This window comes from Abramis brama (genome assembly GCF_963993115.1).
Source record: "Abramis brama genome assembly, chromosome: 18".
Classification (NCBI taxonomy): Eukaryota; Metazoa; Chordata; class Actinopteri; order Cypriniformes; family Leuciscidae; genus Abramis; species Abramis brama.
This window is the reverse complement of record NC_139980.1, coordinates 31422828-31440784: the sequence shown is the minus strand read 5'-3', so window position 1 is coordinate 31440784 and position 17957 is coordinate 31422828. Positions and strand designations below refer to the sequence as shown.

The window sequence follows — 17957 nt, the reverse complement described above, 5'->3', positions numbered from 1 at the left end:
TTCCACCTGCGAGGCAAAGGCCGGGGCGTTTAGCACCATCTTATGACTGCGAAAAGCATATGTGGATGTTAATAAAATTATAGTTAATGTAATAATATACATGTTTAAAAAAAAAAAAAAAAATGCTAACAATGCTTAAATAAAAGATTTAAAAAAAGAGGAGACAAATGATCTGGTTATAGTTTAATATAATGATACAGAGATAAAGTCAACCAAAAAAAAATAATAATAATAATATTGTAAACCAAAAAAGTAACAAAAACTTCCATAAAAACAGGCAGAAAAGCATTTCTTTTCAAACATTTAATATCAGTCCATAGCAAATATTTATTTCTCTCCAAAAAGGGGGACTCAAATGCTCGATGTTTGGTGTAAACAGCTCAGATCAGGGAATTTAATTGAACTAACGCACAGGCAGAGATGAAATGGTTGTGGATATGTAGTGCGGTCGGACACGGTTTATTTTAATGCTGGTATGGCTGCTGCGAGAAACATTATATCTGGGGTCTCAGCTCAAATGTTGCTGCATAGGTCATTTAAACGCCACAAACTCCTCATCAGGAGCCGGATATCTGATTGACAGTTTGAGTGTCACAGTATCTTTTCTGTTTAAAGCTGTCGGCACGTTTTCACGCACGCTCTGAACGTGCATCTCGCTCTCAGAGTCACGTTTCCGATCAATTTTTCTAACTAATATGACAGAGTCTCTCTCCTGAACGCCACCTCTAAGGTAAGTGGTGAAAACAAGGAACTTTGCTAATAGGTTTCTTTAAAAAAAAAAAAAAAAAGATACAAAATGGTTCTCAAGTTTTTGTTCCACAGATGAAGGTCTCTGGGGCTTCGGCCAGATTCTGTTAAAATGATTAATACAGCTAAACAGGGGACGCACTCACGCTGGTGTGAAAATAGTGCCACATGCGAACGTACACCAACTTCAGGCACATTTGAAAACACACACACACACACACGGCTGTGCTACAGGATGGAGGCCGAAGCAGAATTTGAGTCCAACACTCAAACTCTCAGAGATCAGAACGTGACCTCTGACCCCTGCTGATGCGTGACGTGGGCCCGGTGGAAACAAATGCTTTTGTGTTCTGAAAGATAAAAAAAACAAAAACAAAAAAACAGAAAAACTACAGCACTCCATCATCAACACTAAAAGCCCAAGCTGATCAACTGCTAAAGGAACAAAAGAGAATTGCTAGGACTAGGATTTCGTTTTAAAAAAAGTGTTGTGTCCTTTGCCGCTGGAGGATTGAGAGCGAGAGGAAAAACATTGAGTGTGAGTTTAAACACCCGGCCGAACCCTGGTCACCCACCCCGGCGCTCGAGCCTGATGGGCGGCATCTTGTCTTCGGGCCTAATGTAAGGGTTATAATGTGGGAACACGATGGGAAAGAGATCAGATCCGTGGTTCTCTCCGCTGCCTCCGGACTCCTGAAAGCGAGGCTCTGGATCTCTTTCGCGTTTGCACTCTTGTGTGTCGTTGTGGAGGAGGGCAATGCTGTAATCGTGTTTTTCTCTGGTGGACTTCGCATATCTCTTGTAATAAGAAGCCGTCTGTTCCAGGGCTGCCATCAACTGTCCATACTGTTGCAACTCTCTGAGAAAATGAGAGAGATTGACATGTGATTGCAACACTTTTACTCAGCAAGGATGCGTTAAATTGATCATGTGACAGTAAAGACATTTATGATGTCACAAAAGATTTTGGTTTCAAATGAATGCTGTTCTTTTGAACTTTCGATTCATAAGAGAAAAAATGCATTTTCCACAAAAATATTAAGCAGCACAGCTGAACTAGACATCTATAATAACAATAAATGTTTCTTAAGTAGCAAATCGTCATATTAGAATGATTTCTGAAGGATCAGTAATGATGCTGAAAATTCAGCTTTGCATTACAGGAATAAATTACATCTTAAAATATATTCAAAGAGATCCGCTCAACAGGCAAATTGAATGAATACATAAAAAAAAAAATATATATATATATATAATAATAATAATAATAATAATATATATATATATATATATATATATATATATATATATATATATATAGAGAGAGAGAGAGAGAGAGAGAGAGAGAGAGAGAGAGAGAGAGAGAGAGAGAGAGAGAGAGAGAGAGAGAGAGAGAGAGAGAGAGAGAGAGAGAGAAAACAGTTATTTTAAATTATAATAATATTATTTCACAATATTACCAGTTTTACTGTATTTTTGATCTAATAAATGCAGCCTTGGTGAATATATAAAATACTTTTATTCAATAAAATTTGAATGGTAGTGCATATAACAGTTTTACAACTTAACAACATAAACAACATAATTACTTAAATTATTACATAATTATTTAATATTTACTCCAGACCGTTTTTTAAAGTTAACAGACTGTACTAACAAAATTCTTGTTAAATTATGATTAACGGAAGTACTATTCATTGGTAAAAAAGCTTCAGTCACAACAATATGGTTAAGAACCTGTTTGACTGACAGCATAATGGCTTTTGTAAGTCCCAGTCTTTAGAACAGCATTAGAAATACTGCTATAGTGACAGAACACTGTTTCTGTCCCTGTTCCAGAAAAGTTAGCTCATGCATTCATGACTCAGTCACTCGCAATGCACGTCCGGCAGCCTCAAATGAGATTACGTTGTAACAAAGTAGTTAAAAAAGGCCTTCAACAATGCTTAAAGTCAACATAAAAAAAGATACAAATTCACAAAACCTATTGTACTTCTGTAACATAATGTCGTCATATATGTTGAGCATGTGAACGCAATGGCCAATCAGAGGCGTTTAAGAATCCATTCAACGGCGCTCAAAATGCTAGAGGGAAATGCTGGAATCATCACATTTTTAAAATTTCAGTACCGTACCGAAGTCGGTACTTCTGACAACACTAATGATTGCTGCAATAAAATGTAAATGTTTTCAAAAAAAATTGAGAATTTTTTGAAAAATAACTTTTGATAATATAATAATAAATAATTGTTAATAATTATATAGTAATAATAATAACAAATAAAAAAATTGACTGGATTGTGAAAAGTTGAAACAGGAAAAATACAAAAATTAATGACAATATTTTTTTTAATGACATGCTGAAACCAGGAATATGTTCCACAGTCAATCCTATTTATTTAAGAATGTTATTGAAACTCATATTTAATTAAATTATTGCTGTCTTTATTGTCAAGTATTATTGAGAATGATAGTATTTTTTGCTTGTGCATCAACTAGGCTGAAACCTAAAGATCACCCAGTGAACGAAGCAGTGTAATTCTGTGACTGGATAGTATGTCTGTACCATTGAGGCCGTCCAGCTCTTGTGCGTCCAGGAAGGGTGCGGGTCCCCAGATTCGGACTGTGCCGTCATCAGAAGCACTGGCCATGAGACTGGGAATACACGGGTTCCAGCTGACACAGTTCACTGTGCGTGTGTGTCCCGTCAACTCCACGATCGGCAGCTCACTGCGCTTGTGCCAAATATATACCTTATGATCTAAGGAGACAGAGCGAGATTGAGTGACACTCAATAAAAATACACCCCGAGCAAAGAAGCGGAGGAATAAACTCAGTTACCTTCACTGCCGCTAGCGATGAAGTCCTCGTTGTGTCCACCGAAGCAGGAGTGAATGGTGTAGAAACCCTGTGTCACACCCTGAAACTTCCTGACCAACACACGGTCCTGTAGGTCCCAGAGATGAACGCCCTGAGACAAACACTTTGGTTAGGACACAGTGTGAGACACATTTGCTTATAAACACTGAACATGAGTAAAACATCACAATATGAAGATATAAAGATAACATTACTGCAATACAATTTAAAGCCATATTCTCAAATAATTTGAAAATTACTTAAAGAAACTATTATTTAAAAATAACTACTATGAAAAAACTATCATTCAATTATTTTAAGAATTATTAATAATCTTTAACAATTATTAAATTATAAAGCAAATAAGGGTAACATCGCTGCAATAAAATAAAATATTCTCGAAAATCAAAATATATTTTTTTATAAATTATCAATAATTTAAAAGCTAAAAAGGCATACAAATTAAAGGTAGTAAACATGCAAGTATTGCAGCAATAAAATAATATCTTCAAAATGAATGAAAATCAACTTAAAATTAATTAATGAAAAATAATCAAAAAATAATTTTTATTATTATAATATTTAATAATAATTATTAATGAACTACTATTCTTTTATTGTTAAAACATGAATTTAAAACAAAGTAAATGAATTAAGGTAAGTTTGAGACCCATATGCTTACCTGAGTTGCAACATTTAACAAAGCTAATCTTCCATTCTTTGAAACAGTGAAAGACATTATAGGATGATCCTCCTGAACTCTAGAGTAGAAACAAAGAGAGAAGTGAAAGTTCAGACACAGTTTCCAAAACTCAGAACCATCTGAAAAATGAACAGCTGCTTACATGTTTCTGTCTGTTAGGTCCTCGAAACTGTATCCCCGGATCCGCTGGTGCGTGTCAGAGGCGAGGACAGTCCGGCCGTCGTTCATACACCAGAGGCACTGCACACGCACGCCTTCCCACGACTCCAACAGGTTTCCGTCAAGATCCTGTCCAAGCACAACCAACAAATCAACAAGTCAAGTCACCTTTATTCATGTAGTGCTTAATACAAAGCTGCTAAAATAGTTTTAAAGGGGTGGTTGATTATGATTTCACTTTTCTAACTTTAGTTAGTGTGTAATGTTGCTGTTTGAGCATAAACAACATCTGCAAAGTTACAACGCTCAAAGTTCAAAGCGAAGTAAGATATTTTCTTTTACAGAAATCGCTTTTTAAGGACTACAACAAACGGCTGGTATGGACTACAATGAGCTTCTTCAGGAGTTAGTGACATCAATAACCCTAAAATTTAGGTGCACCGAAATTTCGGCCGCCGAAAATTCTCGGCCGAAATGGCATTATCGGTTTCGGGACGAAATAAAAAAAACAGCCGAAAACGTTTAACCGAAAATGAATGTCACCCGCCCCTCCCATCCGTGCGCAAGCGCTTAGGTTTCACTCACGGTCGAGCTGTTATCACGCGTCTGCCTATCAAAGATTAAGCATGTCAGAGGGCTGTCACTTATTGCACAATCGATCGGACCAACCAACACAAGTTTCGAAAACGAAAATAGGGAATCGATTTTAACGGCCTTCTCTCGGAGCGCGTCCAGCTCGTCACTATACGCTCGCAGCGAATGCACACAGCAACTGCAGGTTCTGACACACACACACACATAGCCTATTTCTGCATAATATAGTGCATAATATGTAGCCTTCAGTAATGCTTTTCATTGATGTTATGGCAGTCCACATTGCTGACTTGTGCGCGTCTCAAGCGCCCTCTTTACGGTCGTCCTAACGGTGCGTGTCCACTGGCACGATGCGAGCAGAGCGGAGCGAGCGTTTTCAATTCATTCCTATGGAAGTCGAGTTTCACGCTCGCGCAATGCATTTTGGGATTGACAGTGGACCGGAGAAAGCGTTGAGAGCGACCGAGAGCGTCAAAATGTTGGACAGTTCTCGACTTTATGCAAATATCAAGCGAAAAACGCGGTCGGCAGCCAATTGCTGTGTGGTTCGGGATGTGACGTCTGTTTTGAGAGTTTAAAAATATGCAAATTGTGCCGGAGTTTATGCTGTATTTAGTACGCAAATCATTTTGTTTACAAATTAGACACTTTGCAGTTGTTACATGTTAAAGATTTTATTTTGGATGTGTTCATTGTGATTATATTGGCTGGGTTTGTAAAAGTTTATAAAATTGAAAGGATCTTTGCTTGGTGCATTTGGAAACAAAGCTTGTCTATTTCTAAATGTAATCGTGTGCATCGCTGATGATTATACTGTCCGTGTGTTGAAAAAAACTTCGATCAAACACACTCGCAACAGACACACCCCAAAGCCGAGACGTTACAGCGTTGCCAGCAGCACTGAGCGGAGTTTTACCGCTGTAGTGGACACGCACCGTAATGCCTGTTTAGTTGTCCGTGGATTTGCCTATATTTGGCGTTGAAAACGGATCAACGCCAAATATAGGCAATTTACTAACGATTCAATGAACACTTAGCCTATGTCTCAAAAATCGAACAGGATTTATTTTTCACAAAAGTGACAGCCCTATACGAGGGGACACCAAAGTTACAATATGTAACATTTGTTCTGCAAAAATCTCCAAAATTGTGGATTTTTTTTTGCACAACTTTTAAAAAACTATTTTATTTGATGGAACATAAAACTTGAAGAATAATATTATTTGGTATTATTTATTGTTAAAAATATTTTATGTTTTGTTATGTAACTGTTAATAAAATCTGATTATTATATTGTGATTTTTCATTTCAGATCCATTAAATTCAAGCAGTATATACGTTTTTAAAAGAAGCCATTTTCGGCTTCAGTTTCAGTTTTCGGCCAAGAGCATCCTAAATTTTCGGTTTCGGTTTCGGCCCAGAATTTTCATTTCGGTGCATCACTACTAAAATTTACATAAACCCCGCCCCCGGGAACGCGATTTATAGATTATCATGACAGAATATGCTAATCAATGACTAGAAGATAGTTAACTACATATCAGCTACATAAATTCATTCAATTTTCAGTGCATGTGTGTGTGAGGTAATCTAAGCTGCTTAGAATGAGCTCTTATAGCTCCGCCCCCTGTGCCGGGAGCAGCAGCTCATTTGCATTTAAAGGGACAGACACGTTTTTGCTCAGCGCGTTTTTGCTCTCCCTCAAAAAGTGACAATTTTAACATGCTATAAAAAATCATCTGTGGGGTATTTTGAGCTAAAACTTCACACACACTATGGGGACATCAGAGACTTATTTTACATCTTGTGAAAAGGGCATTATATTATAGGACCCCTTTAAAGCAGCTTCACAGTAATAAACAGGAAAATAACAATCAGTAATCCAAAGTGTGAGACAAGATTCTAATTCTGCTGTAAAAAAAAAATCTGCTGAAGCTCTAAAAAGACAATAGTGTCATTATTCAGCTCAAGTCAGTTCAGTTCAATAACTGTAAAGTCCATCATTACCAAGTTAAAGAGAAGCCTGTCAAATCCTGACAATCAAACCCCTTCAAGTCCATTTTGAACTTACACATTGGTAAAACTGCCCTCTCTGTCCTCCTGTAACGAAGCGCTTGGCGTCGGGGTTCCAGGCGACACTGGTCAGGCTGTCCTCATGAGACTGACTCATCTTTGTCCGCAGTTCTCCTGTCTGACCACCAGGTGGAAGAAGAGAGTCAAAGGTCAGAGTTGGGCTAAAATTAAAGTCTTTACGCTGTGTTTGAAATTGAATACTTCCTAACACTACATAGTATTCGAAAAGACTTTACAGTTTTTATAGTGAAACATCCCCGGATGACCTACTACTTCCGGTGAGATCTTGAAGTGTGCATATGATGGACACTTTACTATCCCATGAGGCCACAGGAGAGGATTTATGAATAGCGGTGAAGGGACGCTATTGACGCTGGAAGGTCACATGATAATGACAGCATGGCGGATGTAGTACGTCTGGAATACATTCATACTATATAGAACGTACTTTTTTTAAAGTAAGTTCAAATTCAAATGTAGTGCTTACTCAAACAGTATGTGATTTCGGGCGCAGCTTCTGTCTACATCTAACACACTTCAGTGGTGAATCAACCAAAATTGGGTTTTTAATAGCAAATGCTGATATCTTTGAGAATTTAAAGACGATTTATTACACAATTTAATTTAAGGATAGTAAATAACACAATGATAACATGGCTGTAATAAAATTTAACACAACATTGTTCAACAATCATTAAAAATACATATGAAAAATAATTAATAAATAATAATATAATAATTTTTAATATTTATTATTCTATTGTAAAATCTCATTTTAATTTTAAAGATAGTAAATAAATCACTGCTACAATAAAATTTAACAGTATTTTCAAAAATAATTGAGAAGTAAATTAATGAATTTGAAAAATCTGAAATAATTTTTTTATTTAATTCTAAAACAAAAAATGTAGTAAATATAAGGATAATATTACAATAAAATCAAATAGTACTTTCATATTAATTCGATTTTTTTTAAATGATTGAATTTGAAAAAATTACAAATCAGAAAAGTATGAATAGTTTTAAATTACTATAATATATAATGATCATTATATTATTTAATTTTATATTTTCATCATTATTATTAATAAACTACAGCAAAAAAAGAACATCTTTTTTGATTTAGGATATTGTAGTAATGACATAACATGTCTAACATACGTTTTCTCTTTTTTACTTCCAACAAAAGAAGCTTCTTGCAATAAATTGAAGAGCAAAGGTTGTGTATTACACACCTAATCAATGCTTTACCTATGTATTTCATCATTTTCAAGTAACCAGAGAATGATGGAAAGTGCCATATAAACCTTTAGCCTCAAATGTGGCTGAATGATCCTATCGTGCTTTATAACAATTCTACATCAGTAAACAAAACGATCACAAACAAAATAATAATCCACATCCAGTAAAATTCATAATACAATCAATTAATAAGATAAAAATACTGAGCCAAAAGAAAATCTTCATGTGCAATCGTCATCTTGTAAATGCAACAATGACTTGAAGGTAGCATTAGATCAGCCCAGATTTAGATTAGCATATTCTGGCAAATCAAAATACAAATGCACTGTGTTTACCTGAACGTTCCACAGCCAGAGCTCAGAGCAGTCGTCTGGACCACAGGCGATCAGGTAAACGTCATCAGGACTCCAGGCAAGATACGACACGCCGTACGCGTGACCCTCCAGAGTCCGTAAGAGCTTCAGCTGATGCGAGTCCTGTGTGTGAGAGTGGATATTTATACCACACCATCCCACTTCAAACAGAGCTATTCAAGATGTCAACTCTCACTGAAAAAGTTTGACTCCCGAGATGCTCAAATGTTTCGTTGCATGTCCACGTGAAAGACGTCCTCACTCACCGGCTCCACCTGCCAGATGATCACGGTTGTGTCCTTCGAGCCGGTGGCGAGTTTAGTGCCGTCGTTGGAGAACTTGCAGAACCAGACTTCATTGCAATGCTCTGTGAGGATCTGCTGTGTGTAACAGGGAAACTGTTTCCTGCAAACACAAACATGGAGATGTTGAAATCGTTGAGAGCGGAGGAGGGTGTGGTGTGTGTGTGTGTGTGTGTTGCGTTCGAATGTGTAAACGCAGCACACCTGGTGCAGACATGATCCAGCAGTAAGGACACAGAGTCCAGACTGGAGTCCAGTTTGGTGTTGTGATAAAGGCAGCGATCTCTCTGCATCTCCACAGCCTGTCTGAGCAGCGTCTGCAGCCGCCGAGGAGGCAACATCACAGAGGGGGGCAGGTACGCTAAACGATACACACAAACACATGAGTAGAATTAAGATAGATTATATGAAGTTAATAGAAAACAGTGAAATATTGTGGGTTGTGCTTGTTTTCTAGGCTATACGCTGAAGACAACAATACCCTCAAATATGAGCTAAATCTGACAAAATGTCCATTTTGTTGTTTTTTTTCTTTTTTTTTCTAAAAGTTCAAAATCATTAAAGGGGTGGTATAATGCCCTTTTCACAAGATGTAAAATAAGTCTTTGATGTCCCCAGAGTGTGTATGTGAAGTTTTAGCTCAAAATACCCCACAGATATTTTTATATAGCATGTTAAAATTGTCACTTTTTGAGGGTGAGCAAAAACGCACCGTTTTGTGTCTGTTCCTTTAAATGCAAATGAGCTGCTGCTCCCGGCACAGGGGGCGGAGCTTCAAGAGCTCCTGTCCTTTTACCTCACACAGACATGCACTGAACATTTCAAAAACTTTTAGCCTTTTATGTTCAAACCGAAGTCAGAATGATGGAGAGACTCGAGAAGTGACAACAGGACATTTCTGAATGGTTAGTTGATGAATTTATGTAGCTTATGTGTAGTTATCTTCTAGTCATTGATTAGCATATTCTGTCTTGATAATCTATAAATCGTGTTCCGGGGGTGGGGTTTATGTAAATTCTAGGGTTCATGATGTCACTAACCCGGGAGGAATGTCGTGTAGTCTCTACCAGCCGTTTGTTGTAGTCCTTAAAAAGCCATTTCTTTTAAAGCAAATATCTCCCTTTGCTTTGAACTTTGAGCATTGTAACTTTGCAGATGTTGTTTATGCTCAAACAGCAACATTACACACTAACTAAAGTTAGAAAAGTGAAATCATATTCAACCACCCCTTTAAAAAAAATCTTAATTCTTATAAGATTTATATTTATTATACACAGAAATAATAGAAGTTTTATAAAAAATAAAAAACAATTATTATACAAATAGAATATTCATTTAAAATTACAATATAAACAATATAAAAACATTATTTTTGCATATAACATATAACATTACTTAAAGCAGTGATTCTCCAGATGGGCCATGAGATAACTTAAAATTAATTTAAATATATTAATATAATTCATATAATGTAATGAACATAGCACCAGCTCTCTCGTACGTATACTGTGAGTGTCTCGGATTTGGAGCAGCCCAAGCTGTTTCTTATTGCGTTCTGTGAAATGCAGACTCAAAACACCCAATCGCTTCATGAACATGGGATACGCAAACTACATCTCTCAGCTGGATAAAGAAAACCTGTGTCGCTAATATAGTGTTGATGGATGACGATTGTAATGAAGGTAAAAGATGATTACAGTGACATATAGGAGTCGTACATTAGGCATGGGCGAGTCTGTTATTATGTGCGTGTTTAAGTACACATGGGCATCAGACGCTCCAAACAAACACGATTGCTTGATCTGGATTGAGACACGATTGAGGATCTGTTCACTGATGACATTGACCCGCCTTCAGATTGCACATCCTCATATTACATATTGCCAACTGTACTATCAAGATTATCCTGAACGGATTTTTTTGGACTATAAAGTTAAGAATGAAATGGTCTCTGCTTCACTCCAATTGTCGCGTTTTCTGTCACCATTTGACATTTTTCTCCCCAAAAGCTGAAACGATTGTTTATTCAGCACGCAGTTTTTCCGTGACTGTCCAAAGCATGTGAATATGAGGCACGCATTTGCTTGTCAGCAGCTAAACATCTGCCATAACATTCCATATCGCTTAAAAGCAGGGTTTTAAAATGATGATCAGGTTAGGCGCAGTGTGAAAAGCCCTCAGGAGACTATGGTATGTCCTCACATATATATCTCTGTAAATGTGAGTGTTTGTATACTCACCCTGGAGCTTGTCCAGTAATCTACAACGTGATCCAGCGCCTTTTCCCTCCCATTCCGCCTTTGCCTTCAGATCCTCAGCATGGCTGCACATCAGATACCTTAAAAACACACAGCAAATCAGAGAGAGCCATCGACACAGATCACAGTGATTTTCATAGTACAAGATCTATAAAGAGCTCAATAGTAATACATTTGAGCAATTAGGGCTAAAGGAATTTCCCTTGCAGTGATTTTGAGTGGCTAATTGTCACATTTTTAAAATGATTTATTTTTGCTATATAAATAAGTGTTACAATGTGGTCAACAGGCACGAAGATGGGGATTCAAAAACAAAACAGGCTTTATTAATAAATGAATGAACACGCAGGAGAATAATGCAAACAATGCATAAACGAGAACTGAACAAGAACAACTGAAACAGGGCTATATAAACAGGTGTAGGAAAGTAAACTAGACATATGTGAAACTAATATGTAACTACATAAACAAATAAGGACATAATCAGTAACCAATGAAACCGAAACTAAAGAGAGCGGGGAAACAGGAACTAAAGGAAACAGAACATAATGTCAAAATATTGGTCCACATAACAGAACATAAACCTGACAATAAGCTTGTTGTACTATTGTTTGTATAGTGTACAGTTATTTCCAATCCTCAAATCTGACTAGACGAGAGGCTGAGACTGTTGATATTTCCCAATAGTATTACAGTATCAGACCAGTGCTGACGACATTCATGGGAAATACTCTTAAATGTTGACAGGATGCTCCAGCAAATATTTCACTTTCCTATTTGGACATGGCAAACCTTTTTTTTTTCATGAATATATGACTTGCCCTGAAGAAGTATAGACACAGGTAATTGCATGTGCTCATTCTCTCTCTCTCTGTTTAGACTTGTTTAGTGCAAATCAACAGAGCCTCTGTACAAATCACAATTGTACACGGAGTCTTAAGAACAAAAGAGCCAGTTGGCAGAAAAGATGTGTTATCATTATTAACGTTCATTACACATGCATGAAGTGTAAATCAAGAACGGCATAGCCTTATGGAAAAAAACAAGAAAACACGTGAACATCGCAGTTGTGGCGGTTACTTGCATTCCTCTGTGGTTGGCTTGTATGTATCATGGTATTACAATATTGTGGTTACCACGACAGCCATATAAGCAATAACAAATAAACCCTTTAAGACAGAGAAATTGTTTATTATTAACAATGGCAAGTATGTTAATGTGTCATGTTTAGTACCCGCTGAGCACGTGGATTCGATCAGTGTTGTATTTCAGTGGAGTCAACTCTCCTCTCAACACTTGCAGAGCTTCCAGAACTTTTCCATCCTCCAAATACTCCAGATACTTCTGCTGTAATAGCAGAAACTTCATCCGCTAGAAAGAAAGAGAGAAAGACTCACTTCAGTGACCCAATCATTTAACATACACATGGCAGAATAGTCCACTTTACATTCAAACAACAGTCAGAGCTAATATGGAGACACAACAAAAGACATGGTTACAACTAAAATGGCACAAATAAACCTGAGCCCCCTTTGAAGGACACAGACAATGTGAATGCAAAGACAACATCAGTTACAACTTAGCTTAGTAACTATAAACTAATAAATATTTACAGAACAGGAGATTCACTGAACTGCATCAATAAGCTCATGTTTTACCTGACAAACAACAATCCTTTAGACATAGAAGATGAAGTTGACATTTACACTCATTTACATGTTAAGAGAAAGAACATTTTATGAATAATTAACTTGAAAGCGGCTCTTCAAAACCAAGCCGAACTAAACACTGTGTGTCAAACAAAATCAATCATAATAAATAAATCTAATTTCTTATGTTTGTTTGTATCAGTATTTATTGATATACTGCTATTCTGAATGCTATTTACACAAAATACTTGTGTTATTTCATGATTATTCATCGCATTTCAGTGGAAATGTATTTTTACCATAAGCTATTTGAGGTAAAAAAAAAGTTAGAATAAACTTTAACAGGATAAACTGAAATTCACTGTTTCAACAACTTCTGCTCACAAATTTGAAGGCTGCTACTGGATCACTGAATGTAAACATCATATTACGCAACTATGCATCACTTTACAAAGCGCTTCCGACCTACTAGCTACGTTCCGCCTCAAGAACATATGGTGCAACCAAACTTAATACAGTTACAAACTAGCCAGTACTTACTAAGCCTTTAGTGTGGGCTTGACGTTCCAATTTAAGAAAAAACATATGACAACCCTATCCAGAATGATTTCTACAACACTTGTTCCAGATGAAGCTTCGGAAGCTTTCAGCATTAAGAGTGCATGTGGCCGGTGGTCTTACCACAATAGCGTTGGGTGAATGCATCAATGCTTTTAGCTCATTGAGGTCGTTTTCAGCCTGTGTCACAGAAAGAAACAGAAGCATCAGTTCAGCATTTTGTGGAAAAATACCATCAACCATATTACAGTCACACCACATAGATTTTACTTTAAAACCTTCAAGCTTAGTGACAAAATAAGTCAAGTCAACTTAAAACTCAAAATGGTTTGAATGAAATCTAATAGCCCCAAAAAGTATCCGGACACTTTATTCATACTTCAGTTCTCTGAATGTCTTTGCACTAGTTAAAAATCAAAGATTAAAAATCAAACTTTAAACAAAAACTGATAAAAATGTGCAAATTATTATTTATTTTTTAAAAGAGCAGCACAAATTCCATTTATAAGATGAAAAGAAGCATTAGGTGTTTGTAAAGTTGCCTGTATAAATAGAAAGGAAACTAGTAAAGAATTAGATGGAAAAACAGGATTCATCTTTTCCACTGTTAGTTCAGAAGACAAACAAAAGAAATCCCCAAATCCACAGAAGTGACTGAAACGGTTCCTCAAGCCAGGAGCACAATTTCTACATAGTTTGTTTTATCCCACCACAAACTCTCAAAAAGTCAGCATGATTATTGTTTCTGCCTGACATCTTAGAAAAGTTTCAATGGTCAAATAAACCTACTCCTCCTTCCTGTACAAAACACAGCATATCTGGATTGTTTTTATTTTTAAACTACACTGCAGACAAATATATGAATCCACTTTTCAAATGACCCCCGACTTTTCTTTCAGTTTGGTCATGAGGTGTAAAGGAAAGGGAAAGACCTGCAATCATGTACTTAAAAAAAAAAAATCATACCTGTGGTTAGAGAAAGAATGGCTGAATTCACCATGGAGCCAAAACCAAAACTCTCTATGCATGCAAAACCACATAAATCAGAAAGAATTAAGGTCTCTTTTGAAGGACCTTTCACAGCTCCCTCATATACATATTTACATGACCTTTGACCGGACGTTCACCCATCAATCAGCATGTCAGACCTTAATAAACATGACGCATTCTACGCCAATAATGTGAATTTTCCAAGTGAAACGAGATATTTAATGAGGAAAAAGGAGTCACTTTATCCATTGGGAACTGACTGGATTGGCTGTTTTTTGTTTTTTAATTTAGCACCACAGCTACCATGGATATATTCATGATGAGAGACAAGTGGGGAAAATAGAAAAAGTACAACAAATCAACAACATGTAATAAAAAAGTTTATTTAAAGTGTAAAGTTTATCTTTGATTTAAAAAAAAATTATCTAAAACTAAATCTGGCCTCACTCATTAAACATAAGAATTCAAAAGTGGTTGGAACATTAGCCAAAAGTAAAAGACTAGTTATCAGAGTTTCCCAGACACATTTCCCATTTAACAAAATCCATGCTCAAATTTCCAGAATTTTTCAGATCATATTTAGCATAAATGTCATTATTTTTGGTATATAGTACAGTGACAGTCATCTGTAAATATTTGTATTTTCTCTGCTTTATAAGCTGCATGTGTTCACCTCTGACACATCAGTTTGATACTGTAAATGTGGTTTGATGTTGCACGATCACCAAAGAGCACAGTCTGATTCAAGACGATCCTCTGCTCCTTTATCAGTGTCTGGTTCGAGTGTCACGCACACATTCATTTAATGAAGTTCAAAAAAGACTTGCTTATGGTAAAGACACGTTTTGCATAATGAAACTGTGCACTCAGTCGTGTTCAACAATCACTGAACTTTTGCCATGAAAACTCTCTTGTATGACAGATTCATTTTTAGAAAATCTTAATTTTATATTTTAGAAACTTGAATAGAAACACAAATATTTTTCCATACTGTTTTCTTTTTTCCATCCTTATCCAGACCAGAAAATTACTCTGATTCAAATTCCATTATTTTGCAAACTGCGTAGGAACCCTGTATTACTATGAAAGATTAAAAATACAAACATATTATCTTTAACATGCACTGATGCATCATGCAAAATAAAAGCACGGAATGCAATTAAGAATGCATTGAGAAAGTACATGGGGTAAAACTTTGATAACCACGATAACAGTGACTATCTTTCCTGACAACTTTGAATCTAAACCATAAAAATGACATATTCCCCCAGTTTCCCCCAGATTAAATGCATGTTTGAGCTGTTTTAACTAGAAGCAACTTGCACTAGCATATCTTAAAATATATGCTATATATAACCTGCATGTATTCACCTCTAACGCATCAGTTGGATACTGTAAATGTGGCTTTGTTGTGCCATTGTTTTGTACTCTCAAGGCACATTTATAAAAGCTACTTAAATGTCCTAATTGAACTAAGGTCTAATCCTGGCTTAATCTAAGCCCTATCTATGAAACCAGGCCTAAATATGTCATGTGGAATAAGCTCACCTTGTCCCATTCCCCTTCCATGACGTGGTTCCGAAACTTCGTGGCTGACGGATGCTCCAATCGACAGCCAGATTCCTGCATCAACAAATCCACCGTCTGACTAAAAGAGAGACAGATAACACATCGCTCATTTATTACACCTTTATCAAATACCATAACAAAAGCTTCACTATTTCTATTTGCCATCTTTGAGAAAAACCAAAGCTAGTTCTTCAAGTATTGTTGCCATTTTAAGTTAAAAGGGCAACTATTAAACTTAATGAAGGATGGCACTTAATGAATTTGTGTTTCTAACACTGATTATTATACTAACAGTTTCATTAAAGCAATAAGACACTGAGGCCCTGCTACGTAATGAAAATAATCATTTCTGAAGGGGTTCTGGGTGATTTTGTGTGCGATTACCTGCGGCACTCGGCCACATCACAGTTAACATCAGAACAGCAGCACTCTTACTTGTGTCATATTGCTTTAATATAGTCATAGTCATCCTCAGTTATTCACTCCTTTTTATTAACATATTTTTAGGTTAACAAAGACAGAAAGCCCAACAGACAAGCTGAAACATGTTGATGCAGTGAATAGGTCGTTACAGGTGAAGGTTTCTAGAACAGAGTGAAAGTGTTTTGAATGCAGGGTCCCACAGAATGACGTCATGCTATGATTACAAAAGAGAGAGAGAGTGTGTGTGTGTGAGGGGGGATGGGAAGGATGTTTGCAGTTTTCTTGATGTTTTCGGCTCGTCTTGTAGTCTAGTTCTTGGATGTGTGTGTTCAAGCACAGTGATCTGGATTGTGACTGTTCAGAATTCATGTTTGAGGTCTGAATCTGAATGGCAGCTGATGGATTTAGCAGATCTTCACTAAAATTAGATTCAGCTTCTTTCTAATGTAAACCAGCTGCTACACACACACACACACACATTCCACAGCCGCCATTAAAACGCAAAAACACACAGAGGATGTCATCCTGATTTGATGTAGCATAAACACGCATATGTCATGTATTAACAGAAATATGCTGATTTTAATTAATTCATCTTAACATTTGACACCACTAAAGCAAAAATATGCTTTCGGGCCCCGAGAAATACATGACACACACACAGCTGTCATCTGTGATCGCACCTCTCTTTGTTTGTATCTGTCTGACATTCTGGTTGAATTTTAGATATTTGTATATTATTTTGTCGGGGTATAAAGGTTGTGATTGTCATTAAACACGACATTAAAAGATCGACGTCGTTGATCACATAACGGCTGCTAGTTGAGTCGCGCGCTCGACCTGTCAAACCGGGTTTTACCAGAACCGACTCGGTCCGGTTGTGCTCCTCATTACCGCAACACTTACTTCAGCCCTAAACCGTGCAGATGCTGTCCGATGAGGCGGATCACATCCTCCTCCGTCTGAGACAGGCGCTTTTTCTTCTTCAAGGAACCCGAACTCGTCCCGGAGGCCCCCGAAGCCGAGCCCGCGTTGCACTGGAGGCCGTTGGCATCTCCGTTCGTTGTGCTGGCTGGGTGGTTTTGCTCCTGTCCAGTCCCGTTCGACTGCATGTTAGTGCCGGTTCGGCTGAGATGGGTCGCTAATGGCAGGCCCGCTGAAGCCCCGGGCTCTCCTACTCCCTCCGCCGCCGAGGCTCGGTGCTTCTTCCGCGGGGGCGGCGACGCTCCGCCGGTGTCCGAGTCGGAGGAGGAGGAAGCGGAGGCCAGAGTTTCCTCACCGAGAGCGGCCGTGGTTAGAAGCCGGTGAAGCCCGGGGGAGGGGAAAGAGGCGTCGGGCTCCCGCGGTCCAGTGCGCGTTTTGTACGAGGGTCGTTCGTGTTGTTGTTGTTTCTCTCCAAACAGCTGCAGATCTAATGGCGTCCAGACGCACTGACGTCACCGGACATTCCCCTGCTGCCTCACTTCCGGACGGCGCTC

General features: G+C 37.5%; 1 protein-coding gene across 1 annotated transcript; it reads right to left on the bottom strand.

Moving 5' to 3' along the window:
• Positions 1 to 170: 170 nt before the first annotated feature.
• Positions 171 to 17933, bottom strand: wdr26b (WD repeat domain 26b). The gene is made up of 14 exons (XM_084091849.1): positions 17386 to 17933; positions 16036 to 16135; positions 13621 to 13677; positions 12525 to 12661; positions 11273 to 11370; positions 9237 to 9393; positions 8997 to 9135; positions 8713 to 8853; positions 7134 to 7253; positions 4452 to 4597; positions 4289 to 4367; positions 3589 to 3718; positions 3314 to 3508; positions 171 to 1606 (listed from the first exon to the last, which is right to left on the bottom strand). Exons 1-14 carry the CDS (start codon positions 17589 to 17591, stop codon positions 1581 to 1583), a joined length of 1731 nt encoding a protein of 576 aa, XP_083947975.1. The 5' UTR covers positions 17592 to 17933; the 3' UTR covers positions 171 to 1580.
• Between the last annotated feature and the right edge of the window lie 24 nt (positions 17934 to 17957).